This window comes from Phalacrocorax carbo, chromosome 7, assembly GCF_963921805.1.
Source record: "Phalacrocorax carbo chromosome 7, bPhaCar2.1, whole genome shotgun sequence".
NCBI lineage: Eukaryota > Metazoa > Chordata > Aves > Suliformes > Phalacrocoracidae > Phalacrocorax > Phalacrocorax carbo.
In genome coordinates this window covers 34896348-34918064 of record NC_087519.1, presented here as the reverse complement: position 1 = coordinate 34918064, position 21717 = coordinate 34896348, and the positions used below count along the sequence as shown (strand labels likewise).

Below are 21717 nucleotides of genomic sequence, written 5' to 3'. Positions count from 1 at the left end.
GGGGGAGAAGCAAGTGTACGGTTCATGTTTTGAGAGCTGTGTTTTGAATGAATGTGAACTGAGTGTATGCGTAAACTACTATGACCTAGTTTTACAACCAAAAAAAGACCCTCACCTTTTAGTGTGGCAGGTACTGTATGGAAATGACAATGTTATAGCAGAGCATCACAGTCAGTGGGAAAAGAGCATATTCCAGCATATTTCTGCAGAGCATGCAGTTGTTTACTGCGATGTGGGTTGTTGCCTTTCTTATTTAGCTTTCATTCACTTTTGCCAATGACTATATTCAAAAGTCCCACTGTTCTTATGGGTCTCTTGGTTAAGTATCTTTAAGTATTAATCTGTGGTCTGAATATTACATTTGGAAGTCTCAGTTTTAATTGGTATTGCTGTTATAGTTAAAAGCATCAGAAATACAATGGATGCCTTGGAAGCTCATCACACTTAACAGAATTTTATTATGTTTCCCACTGTTACACAGGTCAACCCCAAAGACCTGGATCCAAAATATGCATATATCCAGGTGACATATGTCACACCTTTCTTTGAAGAGAAAGAAGCTGAAGATCGAAAGACCGACTTTGAAATGCATCATAACATCAATCGTTTTGTGTTTGAAACACCTTTCACACTCTCAGGAAAAAAGCACGGAGGTGTAGAAGAGCAGTGCAAGAGGCGCACAATCCTGACAAGTATGTTTGCACAGGCTGCTTCCCCCTTCCGTCCCACCTTTGCCAGTTACGCCCAGCAGTGTGCTTCATGTGCCAGATTTTGTGCAGTCAGTGGGCACAGCATGTTGTATGGAATGATAAGTGATCTTTTCAGTGTGTCCATTGGCAAAGTATGTGCTTTCTTACAATCCTGCTGACCGTCCTATGGAAAGTTATTTTCATTTGTGGAGTCATCAGCTGTCTTATTTTTCCTTATTATTGACATCTTAACTGTTCTTGCAGTGATGTAATTTGGGAGTGGTTCAGCTGGAGGCAGCTTAGCATTCGGAACCATTCTTCTCTTAATAACAAACAAGTCAAAGAAAAAGCAGAGTGCCTATTCTGCTGAGGAGAGCAAAATTTAGCAGATATGAATTTTGTTCAAAATGGGAGGAAGATATATAGAATTTTTTAAAGTGAGAGGTAAGATCTCATTTCATTGGGCACAATCAGTGTTTTAAGACTGGAATGACAGGAGCACTAGATATGTCTGCTCTTACTGAGTCATATTAAACAGAAAATGTTTAGTTACTTATCATGATTGAAGTCTCTTTTTAAAGAGGCATCCGAAACTTGACCTGCCAGGATTTTGTCTGTGTGAGTATGAGAAGCTGTCTGAGATGGAGGCATTGTTCTCATGGGCAGCTGTGAGCAGAGAGTCTGATGTTTACAGCAGAAGCTCCTGAGTGACAGAAAATCCAGTTCCCCACCAACTTCACTGCACCTGCTTCCCCTAAAGGGCAAAGTGAAGAAAGCTGCCTAGAGTAGAGGCGTAGTCACATGTAAGTTTTGTTCTTGCAAGTCAGGAAAGAGGCACTGCTGTCTGGGGGAATCTTGTTACATGACACAGCTTTGCTCATAAGGAGAGAGGTGTGGGGGGTTTTTTAAGTGCTTGAGCAGCAGTAGGTATTTTGAGATCTGTACTGAAGCAGGTAGTGTCACTGACTTGAAAGTGCAGCTGTTACGGTATGTCTTGCAAAAACAGAGAGAGTTGTTCTTCCAGCAGAACATTTTCCCTAGGTTATTACATGCTGTTGTCAGCTCCCACTGCTCTCTGCCTGGCTCCATCTTCAGCTTTAGGTGGGAGTTTGACCACCTCCCCTGATTTTCCCTCTGGCACCTGCCTCCCCTTGGTGCTTTTCTCTAAAGGAAACTTTTTTTTTCTTCTCCACTCCCCACCACCACCTCTCCACCCACTTCAATAAAGTCATATATTTTCATTTCCTTCCTATGTAAAAAGTGCTTTTAGATTGAGGAGAAAGCAAGGCTTACCAGTATGACTGGAGGAGCAGTGGAAGTTAATTGTGCTTGGGCAGAGATACTGGGTGGCTGGAACGGTACCCACTCAGCATCTCTGCTCCAGAGCCTGCTGCCTGCGTTGTGCAGAGGACAAATAGTCTGGCTGCGGTCTGTTGGTTGCTGGCTCTCTGCCGTGCCCGGTTGTGACTCATGCTTCTAGCTCTGGAAGTCCTGAGTTTCCTGCTCTCCAAGGAGACAGCCACCCTGTAAACTCATTCAGGTCTGAGCTGATGGGCAGCAGACGCTCCCTGGAGGAGGGCATATATAGAGTTTGGGAGGCCTTCCAAAGCATGTGGGGTAATCGGGAAGATTGTTAGCTTAGATTGGGCTTTATGCACCTTTGCCAGACTCCCCAAGATCCATGAAAAGGCCTTGACTGGAAGGAATGTGTTTTAATGATGAATAGTTCCTCTGTCAGCTCCCATAGCAGTATTTAGGTTGAATACTAAAAGTAACTCCTTACTTCTTCAAGGATGATGTTTTAATAGTAGCTCATCTGTGAGTGAGCGATACCCAGTTCAGCTGAACTAGAGGCTCCTGCCTCTAACTTGAATCATGCTTGATGGGATGTTCTGAGCTGTTTAAAGTTTGATACAGGCTTATCATTTGGTGCTTTAACTCAGGAGAAGAAATTTGTGGATTCTAAAATCTGAGTGGTCAGAGCTTTTTGCTGCGTGGATGTGACAGAGCTCAGTAGCAAATAGCAGTGAATTCAAAATGAAATGCGCTTCCAGTGCCAGGTACATCAAAATTCGATTTGGATCTGCTGTGTCACTGTCATGGTTTTAGCTGGGATAGAGTTAATTTTCTTCACTGCAGCTGGCACAGTGCTGTGCTTTGGACTTAGCATGAAAACAATGTTGAGATAACCCACCGATGTTTTGGTTGTTGCTGGGTAGTGCTTGTACTAGTCAAGGACTTTTCCAGCTTCCCAGGCTCTGCCGGACGCACAAGAAGCCAGGAGGGGAGGGGGCACAGGTAGGAGAATGGATTCAAACTGGCCAAAGGGATATTCCATACCATGTAACGTTATGCCCAGTATGTTAACTGGGAGGGGCTGGCCGGGGTGGGGAGGAAGGAAGCAATCACAGCCTGGGGACAGGCAGCGTCAGTCGGCAGGTGGTGAGCGGTTGTATCCTTTGTGTTTCTGGTTTTGTCTTTTTCCCTTTTCCTTTTTATTATATTATCATTATTCTTACTATCATAATCATTATTATTATAATTATTATTTTATTGTAATTATTAAACTGTTCTTATCTCAACCCACAAGGTGTCTTTTTTGTTTATGCTTTTACTCTTCCAATTCTCTCCCATCCCACAGCGGTGGGGGAGTGAGCGAGCGGCTGTGTGGTGTTTAGTTGCCGACTGAGGCTGAACCACGACAGTCACTTTCACTCATTTGCTGATTAAAACTTAATTTGTATAGATTGTCAATCTCTTTATCAAAATGAGAAGTTCATACTTCGGCTTAATTGTTTTGCTTTCTTAAATACTGTCTTGTTGGCTGAGTTTCTCTGATACATTCCTTGCTTTCGAGCAGCCAGTCACTTGTTTCCCTATGTGAAGAAGCGTATTCAAGTCATAAGTCAAACCAGCACAGAGCTGAACCCTATCGAAGTAGCGATTGATGAGATGTCCAAAAAAGTCTCAGAGCTCAATCAGCTTTGCACAATGGAAGAAGTGGACATGATCCGACTGCAGCTTAAACTCCAAGGAAGTGTCAGTGTCAAGGTAACGACAATTTGCCTTTTTTCTTCCTTTTTAAAATGCATCTACCTAAATTTTTATTCTGATTTTCATCACTCCAGAAATGTTTTGTCTTTTGTATTTCTGGTCACATCTTGTATTCCAGTGCTGTTGAAGCCCCCTTTAAAAATGTAAGGGAGTGGGGAGTTTTAATGACTGCGGGATTTATGTGCAAGCATAACTATTTCAGTCAAATCTTCTCTAAATAAAACCTTTCTAGCAAGACCATCACATGTCACTTGAGAATACAGCCCATCACACAGCCAAGCATTGCAGATATTTTAAAGGGAGTTTTGTTAGGATTAGAAAAGATTTTAGATTTACAGATTCAGAAGAGTTGGGATTGGTGAGAGGTGCATATATTTCTGGTGTCCTCATTGAAACACCTTCAAACGTATAGCTTTCTAGATGGTTAGCTAGCCAAGGACCTTCAAAGACCAGCGGAGATCTGCAGTTCATGCGAGGCTGACCAGCTCCCTTCTCGTCAGCAAAACTCTTCAAGTTTCATTCAGGTGACAAGAGGAGTGATGCTCTTCACACAGGCTTGGTTGCCTGAGGCTAGTCCAAGTTGCGGAACACAAGACAAAATGACAATAACCTGCTTGTTCTCTGCACCTAAGCTTTGTATTTCTTCCCCAGGTAAATGCTGGACCAATGGCCTATGCTCGAGCTTTTCTCGAAGAGACAAATGCTAAGAGATATCCTGATAATCAAGTTAAGCTTCTGAAGGAAATCTTCCGGTAAACCTAAGTTTTAACTTTCCATCCTCTGCATAGTATGAGTAGCATGAGTAGGTGTGGCATGAAATCAGGCTGAACTTAACCAGGCTGATCTACATCTGCATTTACCCTATCTTACAAGTCATTCCCAAGAAAACGTTTGCTGATGTTATGGGCTATCCTAGCAGCCTACGTTCCTCTCGATTGGAGGATGAGTTTTGAAATTCATGTCTGACAAAGTGTAATTTGCAAGGGGGAGAAGAGGTACAGGAGTGTGTGTATATGTATAGACAGATATTTTTCATTACTACAAAATTTGTATGGTTGTTCTTTGTGGTTTTGTGCTTGTAGGCAATTTGCGGAAGCATGTGGGCACGCTCTTGATGTCAACGAACGCCTAATTAAGGAGGACCAATTTGAATATCAGGGAGAGATGAAGTCTCATTATAAGGATATGCTCAGCGAGCTGTCTGCAGTTATGAATGAACAGGTTAGATCATCTATTTTGATGCTGGTTGGGGTGAATGAGGGTGGCTAATTGTCTTTTAGTGACAAATGAAGCTGTAGAGCAAAGTAGTAGAAGCAAAATCTGGCAGTGCAACAGTCACTGAGAAGACATAATTTACTCCTATTTTTTTCCCTTCTCTCTTTTTCTTTTAAATCCAGCTGTATTATATATAATGAATCTGTTTGAAAAACAAAGATTTTTCTTTTTACCTGTCTTACTGCATATTGAAAAGTTGAATGCTCATGGGGCTAAATGCAGACTGAGGTCTAAAGGCATAGAAAGATAATCACTTAAAATAGTATTTTATGCTTTGCTTGCTTTATCCTGCAGCTGTGATGTGTTTAATTAAAACAGTAAATTGCTTTTAAGACCTAGCTTATAACTGGAGGAGATATCTTTATAGTTTCTATTTGTAGTCAGCTTTCAGAGCAAGAGTTGGGGTTTTTTTTATTTGAATACACTGTCAAAATATGTGCCATGTTAAGACTATGCTTCAGCTGTTAGCAGCTTCAGAAGGAAGAGCATGCATGGCTACATTATATGAAATGCATCCCAAAATACTGAACCGGACTTCAGTGCACACTTGCAGCTATTCTATTTCTGTGTCTGTGCAGATATTTTTTATTATGTGTTCTGTTTTAATTTAAATATTGAGAGATTCTGCATACTGAAGTGCAAATTAAATCATGCTTAATTATTTCTCTGCATGCTTGTGTGTAGGCCACCTTAGCTTGCACCTGAGAAATACTTACGCTCTAGCAGTTGCACTGCATTTCCAGTTGCCTGTAGCACACAGAAGCACTGTTTGTGTACAGAGTTACTTTGGTTAACCATTGGTATCAGTGATGGCATCTCACAGAATTGTCAGATAGAGCATTGTCTAATGGGGCTCCAATTATTCATCTTCACATGTAAAGGATTTTTGGCCCATTGTTATTCTTACTGTTAGTTTCTCCCAGGGTGTAAAGCTATGTAACTGCTTTGAAGGTTTGGTGTATGCCAGGTGGGGGTCGAGCTCGGCGGTGGTTGCTGTTCTGTTCTCACTTCCTGTTTAGGTGTATAAGGAATGCTTGAGGTTCACAAATCCAGTAATTTTATCATAACTAATATTTATCACTGTTTGTTATATTAAGTATGTAAGTATTAAGGGTATCGTTTGTTACTCAATGTTCATGCCTGTCCCGTGGAAATTACTTTGGCCATCCAGTCAATATGCATAGGCAGTGCCATACTTCTTGTGTGGACTACTGTTCCCCACAAAAATGGAAAATATATGGTCAACTTAATCAGGCATAAGCAGTCTATGAGTTTCAGCACTCATAAAATATTTGCTGGGTTCTATTAAATACTCACACCTGTATTTATATCAGCAAGATCTGAGTTTTCTTCATGCAAATGAAAAGACTAAATAATACAAAATTACTTGTACATATCAACGTTAATATGTGAAGTTATGAGTTCATCCAGCAAAAGTCTAAATCCTTATCTGTTTAACCAAAATTATCTGAATTTGAAAGTCCACACTGAAAACCAGTCTCCCACTTGCAGCCCTGTGGGGCAGCCTTGTAAGTGACAGCCCAGTTTTCCAGGCAGCGTTGGCTTTTTGGGAAAACTCTACTCTTGCAACAAATGTGTGAACTCCCTACTTCTGAACAGAGCATTGCCTCAGAGAAATCACATGCTGTAAATTGTGGCTGAAACATTTATCTCGCAGTTGGAAAGCTTGAGGCTCTGCTGTAACTGTGCTGTGTGCTTTACACCAGTAAGATTTGCCATCTTTCCCATTGTCGTATTCAAGAGGGTTTTGTTTGCTCACTCAACTGACAGTGACTCTTTTCATCACCATGTGTTTTTCTCTTTTTTTGTTTTGTTCTGTTTTTCTTTTCTGACAGCTCTGTCATGGTCCTTGCTTATACAGCTTCTCTTCTTCCCTGTCTAACATTTCCCTCAATACTATAGCCAAAAGTGGTATGTTCATTTTTCTTACATCTATTTTTTCTTTTAATGTCATGTACTTCCCTCACTTGCTGGTTTTTCTACTTGGTATGTTTGTTTAGTTTCATGTCTAGTGACTCCCTTGCTCAGGGAGTTTAAAAAAAAAAAAATCAAGGTATACATGTGATATATTGTCCATGAACAGTCTTGAGATTCATGTTCTTTAGGATCCTGGTAGCCAACTCGGGGAGTTCAGTGGGGCAGCTCGACAAGAGCCTCCTAGTGCAAAAGCATGTGTCAGTAGGAGCAAAGGTGGCCAGATGGAAGGGCTAGGGACCAATTAAGCCAAGCCACCCTTGTCCCATGGGTGTGGTCCCCTTCTCACAGCCCCGCTCACCACGCTGCTCGTGGCTGTACACTGGGATGCAGGCTGAGGCCATGGTGGGGTGCAGAGGAGAGTGTGCAAACCCAGATGCACGTGGTTCAGAAGGACTGGTACAGCCCAGTGCAACAGCAGCTGCCCCGAGCTCTCTTCTTCTGATACCCTGGGGAGAGGGTTGGAACTGAGTCATGGCTGGGTGAAGTCAGCAGTCTGAGCAGGCTGTGCCACAGCCTGCCTGTGCTCCACTGTGCTGCCCGTCTCTCCTTGCAGCTTCCCTGGCTTTGCTGGGCGTTGCCAGGGGGTGCCTGAGCCTGGTGCTCGTTGTCCAGTCCACAGCATGGGAGCAGTTCCTTCCCAGAGCTGCCCAAGTTGCTGGCTCAAGCACTAAAGCTGGAGGCAGCGTGGTTATGCCTGGCCAAGTAAAAAATGTGGTGTGGTTGACCTGCAACCCTGACCAGCAATAACTGGGGGTTGATGGCATAAGATTACACCTGGAGCTTTGTGAAGGGGAGAGGTTTCTCTTCTACTGCCGATGGCTGTGTGGTCGGTGAGGATGGCCCATGTCTCTGCTGTGGATGCTTCAACATAGCGCCCCATGGAAGGAGGCAGGTTTTCAGTCTGTATTTATAAAAGTAGGAAAAATAGCTATTAGAAAAGGCTAAAGTGAACTTCTTCAGAAAAAAAGAAATCTTCCTTCTTGCTAAAGCCTATATGTAGGACAGGGCAGAGCAAGTTTTTGCCAGGGCTTCTCCCTGACAGCGCAGCTCTGCCTACAGCCTCGGCCTGGCAATTGGTCCAAACCCTGCCTAATAGACATATTTTTTCAGTGGCTGTGTATGTGAAGCTCAGTGGGGATGCCCCACACCCCAAATGACTGTGTGGGTAGAGCTGGGGCTGGTCTGTACCATGGTCAGTAGGTGCTAGTGCAGGTGTCTGCTGAGTTTGTAAAATGTAGGTGAACTCTCAGTTGTGTTTGCATGAGAGTTGTTAGAGAAACGTAGTTCAGGGAACCCCATGAAGCACCGGTTGGCAGAAGCCGGTGACCACAGCCCAGTCCCATTTATCCCCGCAGCTCCAGAGGACATCCTCCCTCTCGCTGCAGCCTTCGGTCACTTCTGGGTCCCCGGGCAAAGTCCTTTTCCTCTGTCAGATCTTTAGCATCATTGTGTAATAAGTAAAAAATGGGAAATCCTTGGTTAGACAATGAACGCTTCAGACACCAAACTATTCAGATCTCTCTCTCTTTTTTATGAAAAGATTGCATACAAGGAGGACTCGGCAAAACAGCAAGGAATGGAGCGCACTTATTCACGAGTCATCAATAGAGCCACCTCCTCTGTGCCAGCAGCAGCCACCCTGGCGAATCCTGACACTTGACTGCGACGTGGGGAACACACAGCCTTAGGAAGACCTGGAGTGGCTGGGGTTTTTTCGTTGTTGTTTGTGGTTGGGGTTTTTTTCTTTTAGAATAATAGTACTGAAAATTAACTTGATCATGGACAATGCCAGGAAAAGGATTTGTGGGTAATGATTTTAATTTATTGGAAGTCTTCATGGTGTTATTTTTTAAAACTGCAAGCTTGATTTTTTTTAATTTTTTGCCTGCCCCAGTATTTGCACATTCCGTATCTTTTGTTGTCAATTTTCGGTTTTGAGCAACTTTGATTATGCTAGGCTGATTATGAAATTCCCATTGAACAGATAGGTACAGAGCAAACTCTAAGTTTGCTATAAATTATAATATATCTAATAATAAGTCCTAGTATACATATATTTTAAAGGTCAAAGTGGATGTTTTATAACATTTAAGTATATTGCAATTGTAAATAGAAGATGTGTAAAATATGTCATTTTTACAAAATTTAAAAAATATCTTTTTAGTTAATTATGACAGTACTAAAAATATGGATAACATTTCAGTTACCATTATATTAAAATATTTGTGTATGTGTATAAAAGCGTCCATAAAATTTTCTCTTTGGAGGTCTGTGCATTGGTTCATTCCCATGTCGGCACTTTCCAGAGCAGCAGCGATCAGGATGTCCCCGGCATCCCGGCTGTCTGTTGCGTTGCAGTTGTTGACAGGGACATTTATGACCATCTGCAGTGTGGCTTCAGATTCTCTCTGTGGCCCCAGACTGAGGCCACCCTGGGAAACAGGGCCCCGGTGTAGTCCTCCTGCTTGAGGCCAAAGAAACTGTTCTTCCTTTTGAAGTTTGTAGTCCCAGATTTTGCCCGGGGCCCGTGGGAAACTGCGTGCCTCTTGTGAGATGTTTGTTTCAGTTTCTGCCTCGTGTTGGGGTGAGGTGGAGTGGTTCTGCCAGCTCTTTAACCTTGGCACTCCCACACTCCTTCATGTTCATTCCTTTCCCATAGAAAATCCCTGCTTTCAGGGGTCCTTGCTCCTTGTGTGTGTATGTTAGGATCCCTCTCTTCCATGCATGCAGTCCCCACAATTCTGTTAAGCTGTGGCTCATCTTCCCTGGAGAAATCCTGGTGATTCCCTTGAGGCTTCTACAGGTTCGTGAGTGTTTGTTCAGATCAAAGGCCAGTGCCATGTCTTGCTACGTGGGGATGCCAGGAGGGTTTTTCCAGTCTGTTGCTTCATTCTGCCCTACTGTCTCCTTTCCCTGTATCTCTTCCCATGACACCCCCAGTTCACAACTGGTGAATCTCAACTGAAGTTGTAGCCTGGCCCTGGAGGCAGGAGCCAAGGGTGGCCTCTAAATTCACCCCATCTGTATGTGCAAGGTAAAAGTGCCATTATCCAGTCTCTGCCTGCTTGCCAGTGCCGCACATGCTGCCAGCGCTTCCTGCTGTGTCTCACTATCAGCAGGTGTGGGATTTTTCAGAAGAAATCTTTGCTGAGGATTGAAACCCTCATGGCGTTTCTTCCCGGTGGGAGAGGGAGGGGAGTGGTTGGGATGGGCACCCCATGGGTTGGGAGGGGTCCTGCCCCAGTTTTAGTGCAGTGACTTGATAAGAGCACAAGCTCTCACCTGTGTGCTGCACACAAGTATTGATCGCGCGGCTGGACGGGGAGCCAGGCGCCTTCCTCATCCTCGCCTTGAAAAACCCAGCTCTGCTCTTTGGACACTGCACTGTTCAAAACCAATAGTCTGCTGAAAGGAAGAAGGCCCAAATTTTAACCTGCTTTATACTGTATATGTAGTGGTAGATGAAGTTACCTGCTTGTTTGTGTATATGGAAGGAACCAGTCATCAGTGGTGACAGCAGGAATCTGCAGTACAGTGGAGGTAAGTGAGCATCGAGCCCTCTTGTCCCTTGGTTTGTTGGTCTCACTGGACTCATTTTGTGTTTACTGTGATTCATGTCTATGGATGGGTACTTCAGAAGCCATCAAGGTGATCTGGAGACAGACTTCCTAATTAATGTTCACAAGAATTGAGCAACTAAATCTGTTGGGCATCTTTTGGAATAACTAGATTGCAAAAGCGTGGTTTCCACCAAGGGAATGTTGCAAGCTGACACCAGGCTGGTCCACAGCCAAGCTGTGGTCTATGAAGCCAAGGTAAGGAGATTCCTGGATTGTTTTCTCAGTAGCTTGCACACAAAATGAGTTTCATGTGCAAGTATGAGTTGTGGGATTTGGTTTGCTTTAAGCCACCAGCTCTGCAGCTTCCTCTGGGGGTGTGAAAATCCAGCCCATATTCTGGCTGTTACCTTATTGCTGGTGTTAGGGATGCTCAGGCTTGAGTGTAGCTGGGTCCATACTCCAGATGGCTCTTCCTCTCCTGCTGTGTTTAGGCACTTTCAACATAGTCACATAAAAGCAATTAGCAAACATTAGCTTTGAACCAGGACTGTAACAGGGAGAGAAAACAAAGCATTAAACCATGGATTGTCCTAGCATTTTGAGGGGAGAGAATGAGAGAAATGCAGAAGGCATGTGAGGCTCTAGGGTTATTACAAAGATGATGTTTGGCCTTTCACCGCCATAAAATTCAGTGACCAAAACTGCAGACGATAGATGTGTCAGTGCTGAATCCTGCATCCACCCCCATCTGTGGGCTATGAAACCCTCAGAACTGAACAGTGATACACATGCTCGTGCCTGATGGGAATTGCATGCTACGGGGCATTGCTGTAAGGAAGGGCTCTCTTCATACAATCGCTGCTTTTCAAACTCTGAGGACTACATGAGGTCTACACCAATTTCTTTCTGCCAAAAGCTCCACTGTGAGACCCCATTTGTCTAAGTCAACCACAAAAACACGGTCAGCTGTTCACAGTGTATTCTTACAGCTGGGTTTATTTTTCAATCACTTTTGACAGCGATTCTCTGGACTCACTTTATTTCAAATATTAGGAAAATTTTAAAATAGCCACACAACAAACTTTCATTTGTTTTCTTTTATGCACAAATAATGGGCTCAAAGCAGGTAAAACACAGAGAAGAGCAGTTCAGGGAGGGAGGCAGGTACAAGAAGAGCAGATGTGCTTTCCTACTACTGACACTCATAGGTTTAATTTTCTCTGCAGGAGGGGCAGGGCTTTGGTGGCCTGAGCACAGGTGCCCCAGGGGACTGGGCAAGGGTGGTGGTGAGAAATGCTGCAGTCAAAATTTTAATTGTGCTGCTTGAAGAAAAGAAATAAAGATGGACAGGGAAAACAGCAGCCAGTAATTCTTCAAGTCTTTGTCTAAGGTCTTGATAACATGTGGAATCACATAGGTGTTTACCTTTACAGATGAAACTTCGACAAGGACTGATTTTTAGGCTATAAGCAATATTATGAATAATAGCAAAAAAAAGTGTGCATATGTGCAAGTGCTTGATTTAGGACTGCTGTTGGTATCCTTGCTGACGCCCAACATGCTCAACTCTCTCACATTCAGTTTACTTGCGTAAGAGGAAGATCTACATTTTTCTCCATTAGACCTTCATGGCAAATAGTTCTGCATAAGACAACTTCTAAGCACAGGCTGAGGAGCTAGCCACAGAAGAGGAATAGTGCAAGGCAGCCAGAGCTGGAGAAGCAGGTGGCAGAGGGGGAGGTTTGGGGCAGCATGAAGCCCTGCGAGGGAATGGGATACAAGGGGCAGAAAGGCGGAGGGTGAAGCTGAGTTGGAGGAGGCTTTCGTCCCCCCGCTGCTGGAGGTGAAGCTGGTGAAAGATTCTCTTTCATCTGAGGAAGGAGATCTTCCTGCGCCAGCCTCAAATCAAGCTACTCTAAAAACTTTTCAGAGTGCAAAAGAAATTATTTATGTTTGTTACTTAGTGGAAGCTATCCCAACACCCCGAAAGGAGTTAAGCATTATACATATTTTATGTTTAATCACATCTTTAGTGACACCCAACCACAACCAAAGGCTTACATTTCAATTAGAGGGAGATGTATTAAATGTTTAATAGGAATCATTCCTTACAGGGTAATTATATCTTAACATTCACTGGAGAGATGTTACACTGGCAACCTAATGATGATCTGAACAGGGACTATTTTTTTTTATAAGATGAGAACAGATATTTGGATGAAATGAGAAACAGGAGGATGATCTGTGCTATTAGTACTCCAGACACATCGCCCCTTTGCTGCCCAGTCATGGGCCTGGATCTGGGGAATACTGAAATTATATTCATGCGTAGCTTTGAACATGGGTTTTTGGGTCTTAGTGTGAAAAATGTCCCACATATGTTGAGAGGCATCAAGCTGCATGTACCTTTTACTTGTTTGAACATTTTTAAAACTGGTAACCAACTACTCAGTGCTTCAGCTGTTAGTAATATGGGAGGGTGAATCTCAAGATGGAAGAGTTATCAAGGATATCTTAATAGTATCTGATATGGATTTGAATGCATTTACCGATTTTTAACAAGCTTGGTAGGCATGTGAAAGTTTTTTCTTGTAATATTTAGATTATCGCAAAAATAATCAGTGTTATGCATTCACAACAAGCAAATTAAAGCCATGAAGTGAATTATGAACCCAGGAAGTTAAAATCAAAGGATGTTAAATATTGAATGAGAACAGAGGAATGGTATTTTGAGAAAAGCATCCAAAGCTGTAGAAAAAGAAAGGAAAAACAGGAAAAAGAAAAAAAAAAACCACACCCAAACTAGAATGCTTTCTTCATTGAAAAGAATTGCATTGAGATAAAAATCTGAAAGGACAAGAATAGCCAAGCCCGTATAAATCTATGATCGTGACCAGGAAGGACCTTCAGCTTCATCATCGCTGTATCCCCTCTGCTTTAGCAAGATGCTCGAGCAGGAGCTACTTGGCACAGACCCGTCGGCCCCACACGTTTCCTGCTCCTCCTGCCCTCGCTTTGCTTTCTGGAGGCTGCAGCGCGGAGCAGGCAGAGTTTCTCCTCCAGCTCCCCTCCTTGCAGTAAGGCATTGCCAAAGGACCTGGCGTGGCTGCACCCAGAACATACCAGAAGGCAGATGAGCTGCTGCCGCCTCTCTTGGGGTGACTTCTGCACACACAGGGTGTGCAGTGGGCGGTTAACTGGGGGGCCATTGGCTTCTGGGGGGCCATTGGCTACTGGACGGCAGTCGTGCTCAGGGCATCACTGGAAGCACAAAGGGCTGCAGGACCAGGTAGCACTGCCTCTGGTTGTGTTGCCTGTTTCTACATATTGTTTTCTTAAACCTGTTTTGATGCAGGAGCTGGAAATGCTGCTAATAACAATGAAACAAAGCCCTCGTCGCTGCAGCAGAAATTAACGAGCAAAGAGGAGGTGTAAAGCACCAGGAGCTATTGAAGCTCGGGGCTCTCAGGACTGCCCGCAGAGCTGAGCGGGCAGTGTGTGGAGCTGCAATCTCCCAGCTAACCCTACACCAAAATCCTCAAGCTTTGCTGATGAAGCATCACTGCTGTGAGACAGAAAGGGGCAGCAAGAGCCAGAGAGCTATTCCAACACCTAAGAGCCAACTGAGACAAAACGGAGTAATTGGAAATCTGATGTTCTTGGCTATTATTTTATTTTTGTTATTTTGTTTGGGTTGGTTTTTTTCTTTTGCTTTTGTGGTAGCCCCAAGTACATACATTCTGACAAGAAAGGGCATGGCTCCCACTCCAGTGAGCACACACTGCAACAGTGGAGAGAAAAGCTGCTTGCAAGTTTTTCAGGCTCCAAAATCGCCACAGGTCAGTGAGCTCTCTGATGGGAAGAGCAGGTCTGCCTGTGCGGACAGAACGTGGCTCGTGAGAGAGATCAAAGCTTGAGTGCAGATGTAAAGATGCCCAGAGTTAAGGACGGTGTGTCGGCGCTTCCCAGAGATCAGATGTGCTGGAGCAGTCCAGTTTCCAAGCTCAGCACTTGCCAAGGCCAGGGCATTCAGATCACAAGGCCACAGGGTTGTTAGGCCCTGCCTCGTGACAAACCCTGTGTAGTGGCAATTCACACAGCTCTGCTCCCGCTGCCTCTTTCAGGGCTGGGTCACATCTCTCCTGTACTTCAAATGTATAATGCTTCATATTAGAAAACACAACTGCAACTATTTTCCAATTCAACCTGAATGGAATAAATTAGTTGGGAAAAGCAGAGAAAACTTTGGGAGAGACCAAATTGATGCTTTCCTTTCAAAATTACTAAGATCCAGGAATGTGGTGGAGTTTGCCTCAAAGGAGGCTGGTCCCTCTGGCCATGCCCTCCCCAGGCACGCCAGCACCTGCTGGCAGTACAGCAGCCCCTGACAGTGATGCTCGCCCCAGCGAGGAGTGCTACAAAACCCAGTGTTGTTCTTCCCAGGGCATGCAGCAATATGTACATCAGAAGGAAAACAGGCACTTGAAACCAGTATTGGAGCAGGGGCTGCAACATGACATGGTTCATCCCTGCATGGATGGGGTGGTGATCCACGCAGCCACTCGAGCAGTGTGGCTGGCGGCAAGGCATGCAGACCCCAGCCCAGGCACCCACAGCTCTCCCCTGCACAGGGACCTTCCAGCACTTTTTTATTTGCAGCCTGCAGAGAGCAGCTCTGGGCAGCCATGGGCTTGTGGGGCAGCTTGGGAGGAAATGAGAACATTATTAGTCTTTTCAAGAGAAGCCCAGCATGGTTTCTTGGTGAAATATTAGCTATGAAAAATATCAAGTAACTTTCCTACCTCCCAGGCATGCATTGGAGTATTTGGAGATGGGAAAAAATAAAAAGTACAGTGAAACCAGCAGGGTTTCACTCACACTTCAGCAGTGTCTAGATTATTAGGCAAAAAGAGTATGGGTGATTTTAAGGCAGAATGGTAAAAGGCTTATTTAGCCTCCTAGTTAGCCTCAAGATACAAAAACACTGGCACTGGAGCAGTTTTGGCTCATGGCGCTGCAGGAGGAGGTGCTGCTGCCCCTGCAGGAAAGCTGTGCCTAACAGCGGTTTAGGCTCGGTCCTGGGCTGCCACCCATGTCCCACGCCCTCAGGAGCATCCCTGAGGGCCCAGTTGGGTGGGAGTTAGTGTAACAGGAGTGCCTCAGGCCAAGAAGTCCACATGGGATACGTGTGTGGTTACTTGTAACACTTCAATAAGTTGACAATGTACAGATATTTTTGGAAAATTCTCAGTAGTGCAAACTGTGATCAAAACTACTGACATTTCTGTCCAGGTTGTTGAGGTTCTTCGTGCAGTTCTTAATTACTCACTAAAGCAAGTGTCTTGAAGTTCTCAGTATCAACATCTCCCCTGAGCAGTAGCCAAGAAGTGCACGTTTCCCTTTCTTCCAATTAATTATGCCCCAGCTTTACAGAAGCTGCATTTTCTGTGTGCTTTTTAAGCTATACTCCCCATATGCTGTTTCAGTTAGCTATAATCATTCATTTTTGTCACAGAACAGCTGTGAGGGCGTTACTTGCCCTGTGATACGTTTTCATGACCTGCAAATGCCACGTGGTGTTCCCATAGTTCTGAGTCACATTTCAGATGTATTTGCATGGATTGCATATGCTCTGGTATCTTACAGCTGCATAGATACACATATCCTCACATACATTTTATATGTTTTATTTGAGAAAATAAAACTGAGTGAGAAATAATTATTTTGAGTTTTAGGATGGATTTTCTGCTTGGAGCTGCTCTGTAATCATAAGGCTATCTCCCATGAGTAATGGCTTGTTTTAATTTGAAAGCTATTGCAAGCTCTGTGCAGGTAACCATGGCCCAGTTGCATGCTCCTAGTTACAAAAATCTCCAGCTGAGCATATAGATTTTCTTGCATGAGGCATAGTTTTGTACTCTGTAGCATATGTTGTGCTTGTAGGGAGCTGGCAAAAAACAGATTCATTCTAATTATTCCAGACTAACTTGAAGATCCATTTAAAGGGAGCGAGGCTCAGAGGCTTGGAAATGCAGCACGGAGGCCTGAAGGGCTCTCTGAAAAGTCTGAAACACATCTATAGCCTTGCTTCACCGCCAGCCCAGTCCAAAACTGTAGCCAAAGTTTTCGGATGTGACTCATGTATCTCAGAGTTTCTATTTCCCATGTTCAGGTTAAGCCTGGGTTTTGTAAAAGTATTGAGCATCCCCTGCTGGAAACCATACCTCTTTCAGAAACCTTGGATACTCAAAATTGCAGCAACGCTAGTAAGATTACTGGGCTGTGTACATCAAGCTAGAGGTTCAGCGTGTTGCATGGCTACTTGGCTCCCTGCAGCTACTGAAGTGAGCAGGGTGCTCGTGGGGGCTTCTTTTAATGAGGCTTTTGTGGTATTTTCTGCGTACGTGTGGAGGTAACGCACAGTCAGGCAAACGGTCCTTGCAAAAGAGCAAGGATGCTTAATGGACGTTAACATATTAAACAATTACCTGTTAAATAGACTAATCAAATAACTTTGTTCCACTGTTATCTAATTAGATTATGAAACCTGAGAATGCTTTAAACACTAATTGATTTTTTGCCATCTTGTTTGCTTTCTGGGAGGTTGTGCAGCTTGCTACCCACAACTGCCTTGCTGCACCCAGCATGAGCGAAAGTCATTGCTCAGATGTGGTTAAAAGGGAGCATTTAATTAGTCATGAGTGTAAGGCAAGATTTCATTCAAGCATAAAAAGAAGCCAGCTTTATATTCTCTCACGCCCAGCTACACGTGAGGCTGGTGAATGTTTCCACAGGGTCTGCCCTTGCTGCTCCCCACTTCCTCTCCAAACGCTGCTGGTCATGCCCATGCCCAGAAGGCAGCCCGTGTCTCACTCCCACTCGGTTTGCTGCCACACTTTTCCCCGCTTCAATGTCAAGTAGAGAGCGCTGATGCAGACTTGCAATTGCCTTCTCTGGCTCGTCCTGCCAATCCACTGGGTAATTTTCATTCTGCCAGGAAGCTGCTGCCCAAGCGTGCTCAGAAAAACAGCTTTGTACACAAGCGACACAAATCGGTGGTTGTTCACGGTCTGGTGAGATGCAGGCGGCCGGGAAGGCAGCTGCCATGCAGGGTGGTGGGGCTGGCTGCAGCCCAGGCAGCAGACGTGCCGGTAGGCGCAGGAACATCTCGCCCTTGGTGGGGGTGGCTTTATGGGTGCTGCTGCTGTGCCCCCACAGAGCTGTGTGTGCAAGGGCACCGTTTTGGTCCTTTTGCACGGGTGAAAAAAGGTTTTCCTTCAAGTGTGGGTGGGCTCTGGTTCTGGGGGACATCCTGAAGCAGAGAGGGCAGCCACCTGCCTGCTGGCCTGTTAGCGCTGGCACCCCACTCACACAGGTGTCCCAGCACCAGCATACCTTGCTCTTATCCTTCAGAAAGGGGCTTAGGAATAGCAGATTTCAATTATGTAATTGCTTGGAGCCAAAATTCACACTTTTCAGAATAAGTATGGAGATCTTTCAATATTTGTAGTTGTGGGAATGTACCAAAATGGGCCTCTGGGTTCCTCTGTTCAGCAGCAGAGCAATGCCAGCTCGGAGGAGGGGGAGGTATTCCCGTGGCTAAAACTGGGGGCCCTTCAAACAGCCCCACAATGAATTTAGCCAACGAGTAATTAGCTGACTGCTACGGTGTAGGCCTGAGGCACTGCTGTAGAAATTTGTATGAGCTCCTGTGCTTGCCTTCACAGTGGAGGCTCAGCCCTGGCGAGGAGCCCAGGCTGACCAAAGGAAGAAGTGGTGGCCCTATGGGGATGTACCTCTCGGATGGGGGCACACTGGTCAGGAAGATGGGTTTGACAGCAGCAGGGGGAGTACATGGCCAGGGCACATTAGAATATTGTATTAAACACAGATGTGGTCATCAGACTTTAGAGGCTGACCTGTTTTGTCCATTTAATAGAACATTTTCAATTTGTACTGCAAAATCTTGTCTGTAGCACCCGTCTGTACAAGAAGGATGCATTTCTTTGTATGGCTGAGCATTTGTAGATGAAATTCCTTCAAAGCAAGGTGCAACCTGGCCTGGCAGAGCAGAACGTGCGGGATGCTGATGCCAGCTCAGCGGCTGCCAGCACTCCGGGGGCAGGTGAGCAAGGGCCTTGCAGACTGTGTTGCATGTCCCACCACGTTAAGCTCCTATTCAAGTGCTTGGAAGAAAATGCATTTGAGTAGAGCATCGATCTCAAACCTTCTGCTGAGCCTCAAGCAATTTGACTGGCCAAGTAAAGCATATATGGACTATGGATAATTTAGATGTGTAAAGGTCTAAACTGTGAGAAGAATGAAAATGCAGAAATTAAAATCAAAAACAAGGAAAAATATAAATTTACTTTTGATTAAAATGGGGCAGCCACTGAGAATTAAATAAGGAGAAGGCTGATATGGGATAAAACTTTGACATTAAACCTATTCAGTCTCTTCAAAGTTACAGGAGCTGAATGATCAAAAGGGAGTGTGAACAAGACAGAATCAACACACTAAAAACATCTCCTTTTTATTCATTTTTAAATCCACTGAAATATTCTTTTTTTACCACCATAGGTTGTGCAGACAGATTCAGAAGAGAATTAGGCTCTTTTGCACCACAGTGAAGTATAAAACATAAGTCAAAGTCAGAAATCAAGCAAGGACTCAGGGCACGACAATGTTCTTGTGCAGTGGCAATAGGAAGAATTTGGCATTGACCCTGACTAGTGCTGCTGTTATGCTTTTCTTGGTCATTTTTTATAGGATTAATAAATCCAGTGTTGCTGACATTTCTGGCTGTTAATAGTAAACCTTCCCTGGACACTCCTTCCCTGATGGACATCTGGGCTTCAGGCTTAGTGCAGGGATGATGGAGCTGCAAGCTCCTCTCACCCCCAGGTTTCCCTGTGAGTCACACATTGGGACAGGCAGGCTACTGTCTTCTTCTGGCCCATCCCAGTGAGGCTGGAGACGCGATGTAGCATTGCTGGTCATCAGCACTGGGATGTGGTGCCTTGTGGCAGGCAGGGGTGAAGGTGCAGCTGCTGGCAGATGCGTCAGAGAGGGATCAGAGCTCCATACGGATGGAAGCCTATGGCTTAGAAGTTATGATGCCAGGCAAAATTGAAAGGTATTTGTTTATTGCAAAGTACTAATAGAAAGAGACTTTCCACCTCCAGCCTTGGTCCTCTGTCTCCATCGCCTCCTCTCCAAAACTGAAACCTGTGGCAGCCCAGCCATGCTCTGAGCAGCATGTGTTCTGGGAAGGGGGAGCCTCAGCTCAGGGCAGCAGTCCCCGCCATGTTAGTGCAGGGTGCTGATGTTACGGTGCTGCTTTTGTGCATGTTTATGGGAAGCTGAAGCCTGGTAATTGTGCTCTGCTGGTTGGGTTTAGCCCCAGACAGGGAGACTCGATCTTCTTGCAGAGAGGCTCCTGTGTCCCTCGGAGGCATGGCACATGTCTAGCTGTAGCATCTCTAGAAAATATCCACACACTTATTGCTGATGGACTTTCAAGAACAAAATGCTGTGATTTGAAAAATAATTTAAAAAAAATTGTTATATTGGAGTAGCAATGAGTCCTCTGTGGTTTTTTTCTTTCCCTCTCTCTCCAGGGGAGCACAAAGGCGGATCTGGCAAGTGAGACAGACAGAAAAGCGGTTCAGTAATGGCAGTAGCTGTGCAGGTGTCATTTTCTGCTGATGGCAGGTTTCACAACATGCCTTCTCTGCTCACAGTGTAGCCCTTTCCCCAGGGACCCCCTGCAGCAGCCCCACATACACACACAAGTATCTTGTGTTGCCGTGCTGGGCAGGGGCAGGGAGCTGCAGAATATCAAGTAGTGGCAGGACAAAGAGCCGAGCTCCTCCCAGTTTTATATGAAGCTGCACCACAAGGCTTCTGCTTTTTGTTCCCATGTTTTCTGTTGCAGCACTACTTGGTATGCAGTTCGTACAGGCCACTGAAAGACAGCACGTGCTCTGGCACTCACATACAGGTATTGCTGTGGGGATGCTTGAGCCTGGCAGCTGCCAGGAACCCCACCGCTATGGTTGGGTATTTTTCCTGGTGAAAAGTTTTGGATAGGGCTGAAGGTGAATACAACTTGACCTAATTCAGTGTCCTACAAAGCACAACTTGCCAAAGCAGCTCAGGTGCAAGAGGATCTGTCCTTTCTATTAAATGAAAGCCATACAGCTATAGTTGTTTGTTGTGGGCACAGGAACGTATGCTGGACATATGGCCAGCCAAAATCGGCAACCCACGAGTGTGCCACAGCTAAGAGGTATGGAGTGTGTTTCCCACCCACAGCACGTGGAGCGGCAGCAGCCAGGAGTTACCTAGTCCTGCGCTAGGCTAGCGGCCCTGCAGGTCCAGCAGAGCAGGTGCATGTCTTGGACCCCACCAAATTTACAAATACAAGGTTGGATGTGTGGAGCTCTGTCTGCTTATGGGAAACATGGTGACCAGCACAGCCAGCAAATTTAGCTTTGCAAGGTTTTCAACTTCCAAAACTCCTGACTCGTCTCCTCCCCCTGGGAGGGAATCGCAGCAGGAGCAGCAGTAAAAGGTTACAAGACAAATGCTGTTTCCTCAGAAGCCTCTGGTAGGACAAAAGGTCCGTGCCCACTCTGGCCTTGTTACAGGTGAGCGGCAGGCACGGGATCAGAGGAGCAAACGTCTCCGGTTGCAGCCAGGGTAAGCCAATTGCTGAGCTGGCAAGCATCCCCTGCCCATCCAAACCTGCCAGCTGCAGGATCAGCAGTGATATTATAATTACACACAAGTGCTGTCGCTGCTCCAGTACCTGATCCACTTGCTGGACAAACAGAAATACAAATTTGAAACCCACACTGGAGGGTTGCTGGTATGTTTTAAGTTCTTGGATGACTCCAAAATGGAGGGGATTTGTACTTTGGTTCCAGCAGTTTTGCTCACCACGCGTTGTCACCAGCATGGAGGCACCTGCACTGTTATTTAAGCTTAGGTCCAAGCTCATTTCTGAGTCCAGCTTTGCCCACTCCTTCCCATTTGCATATTGTTATGCCCTCAGCAACATGCACCTCTAGAGGGGAGCAAAAACTCAGCATAAATTTATGTTTATTGTTGATGCAATCTGGATGGGCTGGAGAGAG

General features: G+C 45.1%; 1 protein-coding gene across 5 annotated transcripts in view; it reads left to right on the top strand.

Annotated features, from left to right (window-relative positions):
- The window catches only part of DOCK10 (dedicator of cytokinesis 10), a 165811-nt gene extending 156531 nt beyond the window's left edge, over positions 1-9280 (top strand). For all 5 annotated transcript variants that reach the window (XM_064457385.1, XM_064457383.1, XM_064457384.1 and 2 more), the window contains 5 exons: positions 482-692; positions 3550-3740; positions 4395-4495; positions 4826-4964; positions 8557-9280. In XM_064457385.1, the coding sequence (XP_064313455.1) occupies positions 482-692; positions 3550-3740; positions 4395-4495; positions 4826-4964; positions 8557-8676 (762 nt within the window). In that variant the 3' untranslated portion in view covers positions 8677-9280. The remainder of the gene's footprint in view (positions 1-481; positions 693-3549; positions 3741-4394; positions 4496-4825; positions 4965-8556) is intronic.
- Positions 9281-21717: the final 12437 nt, after the last annotated feature.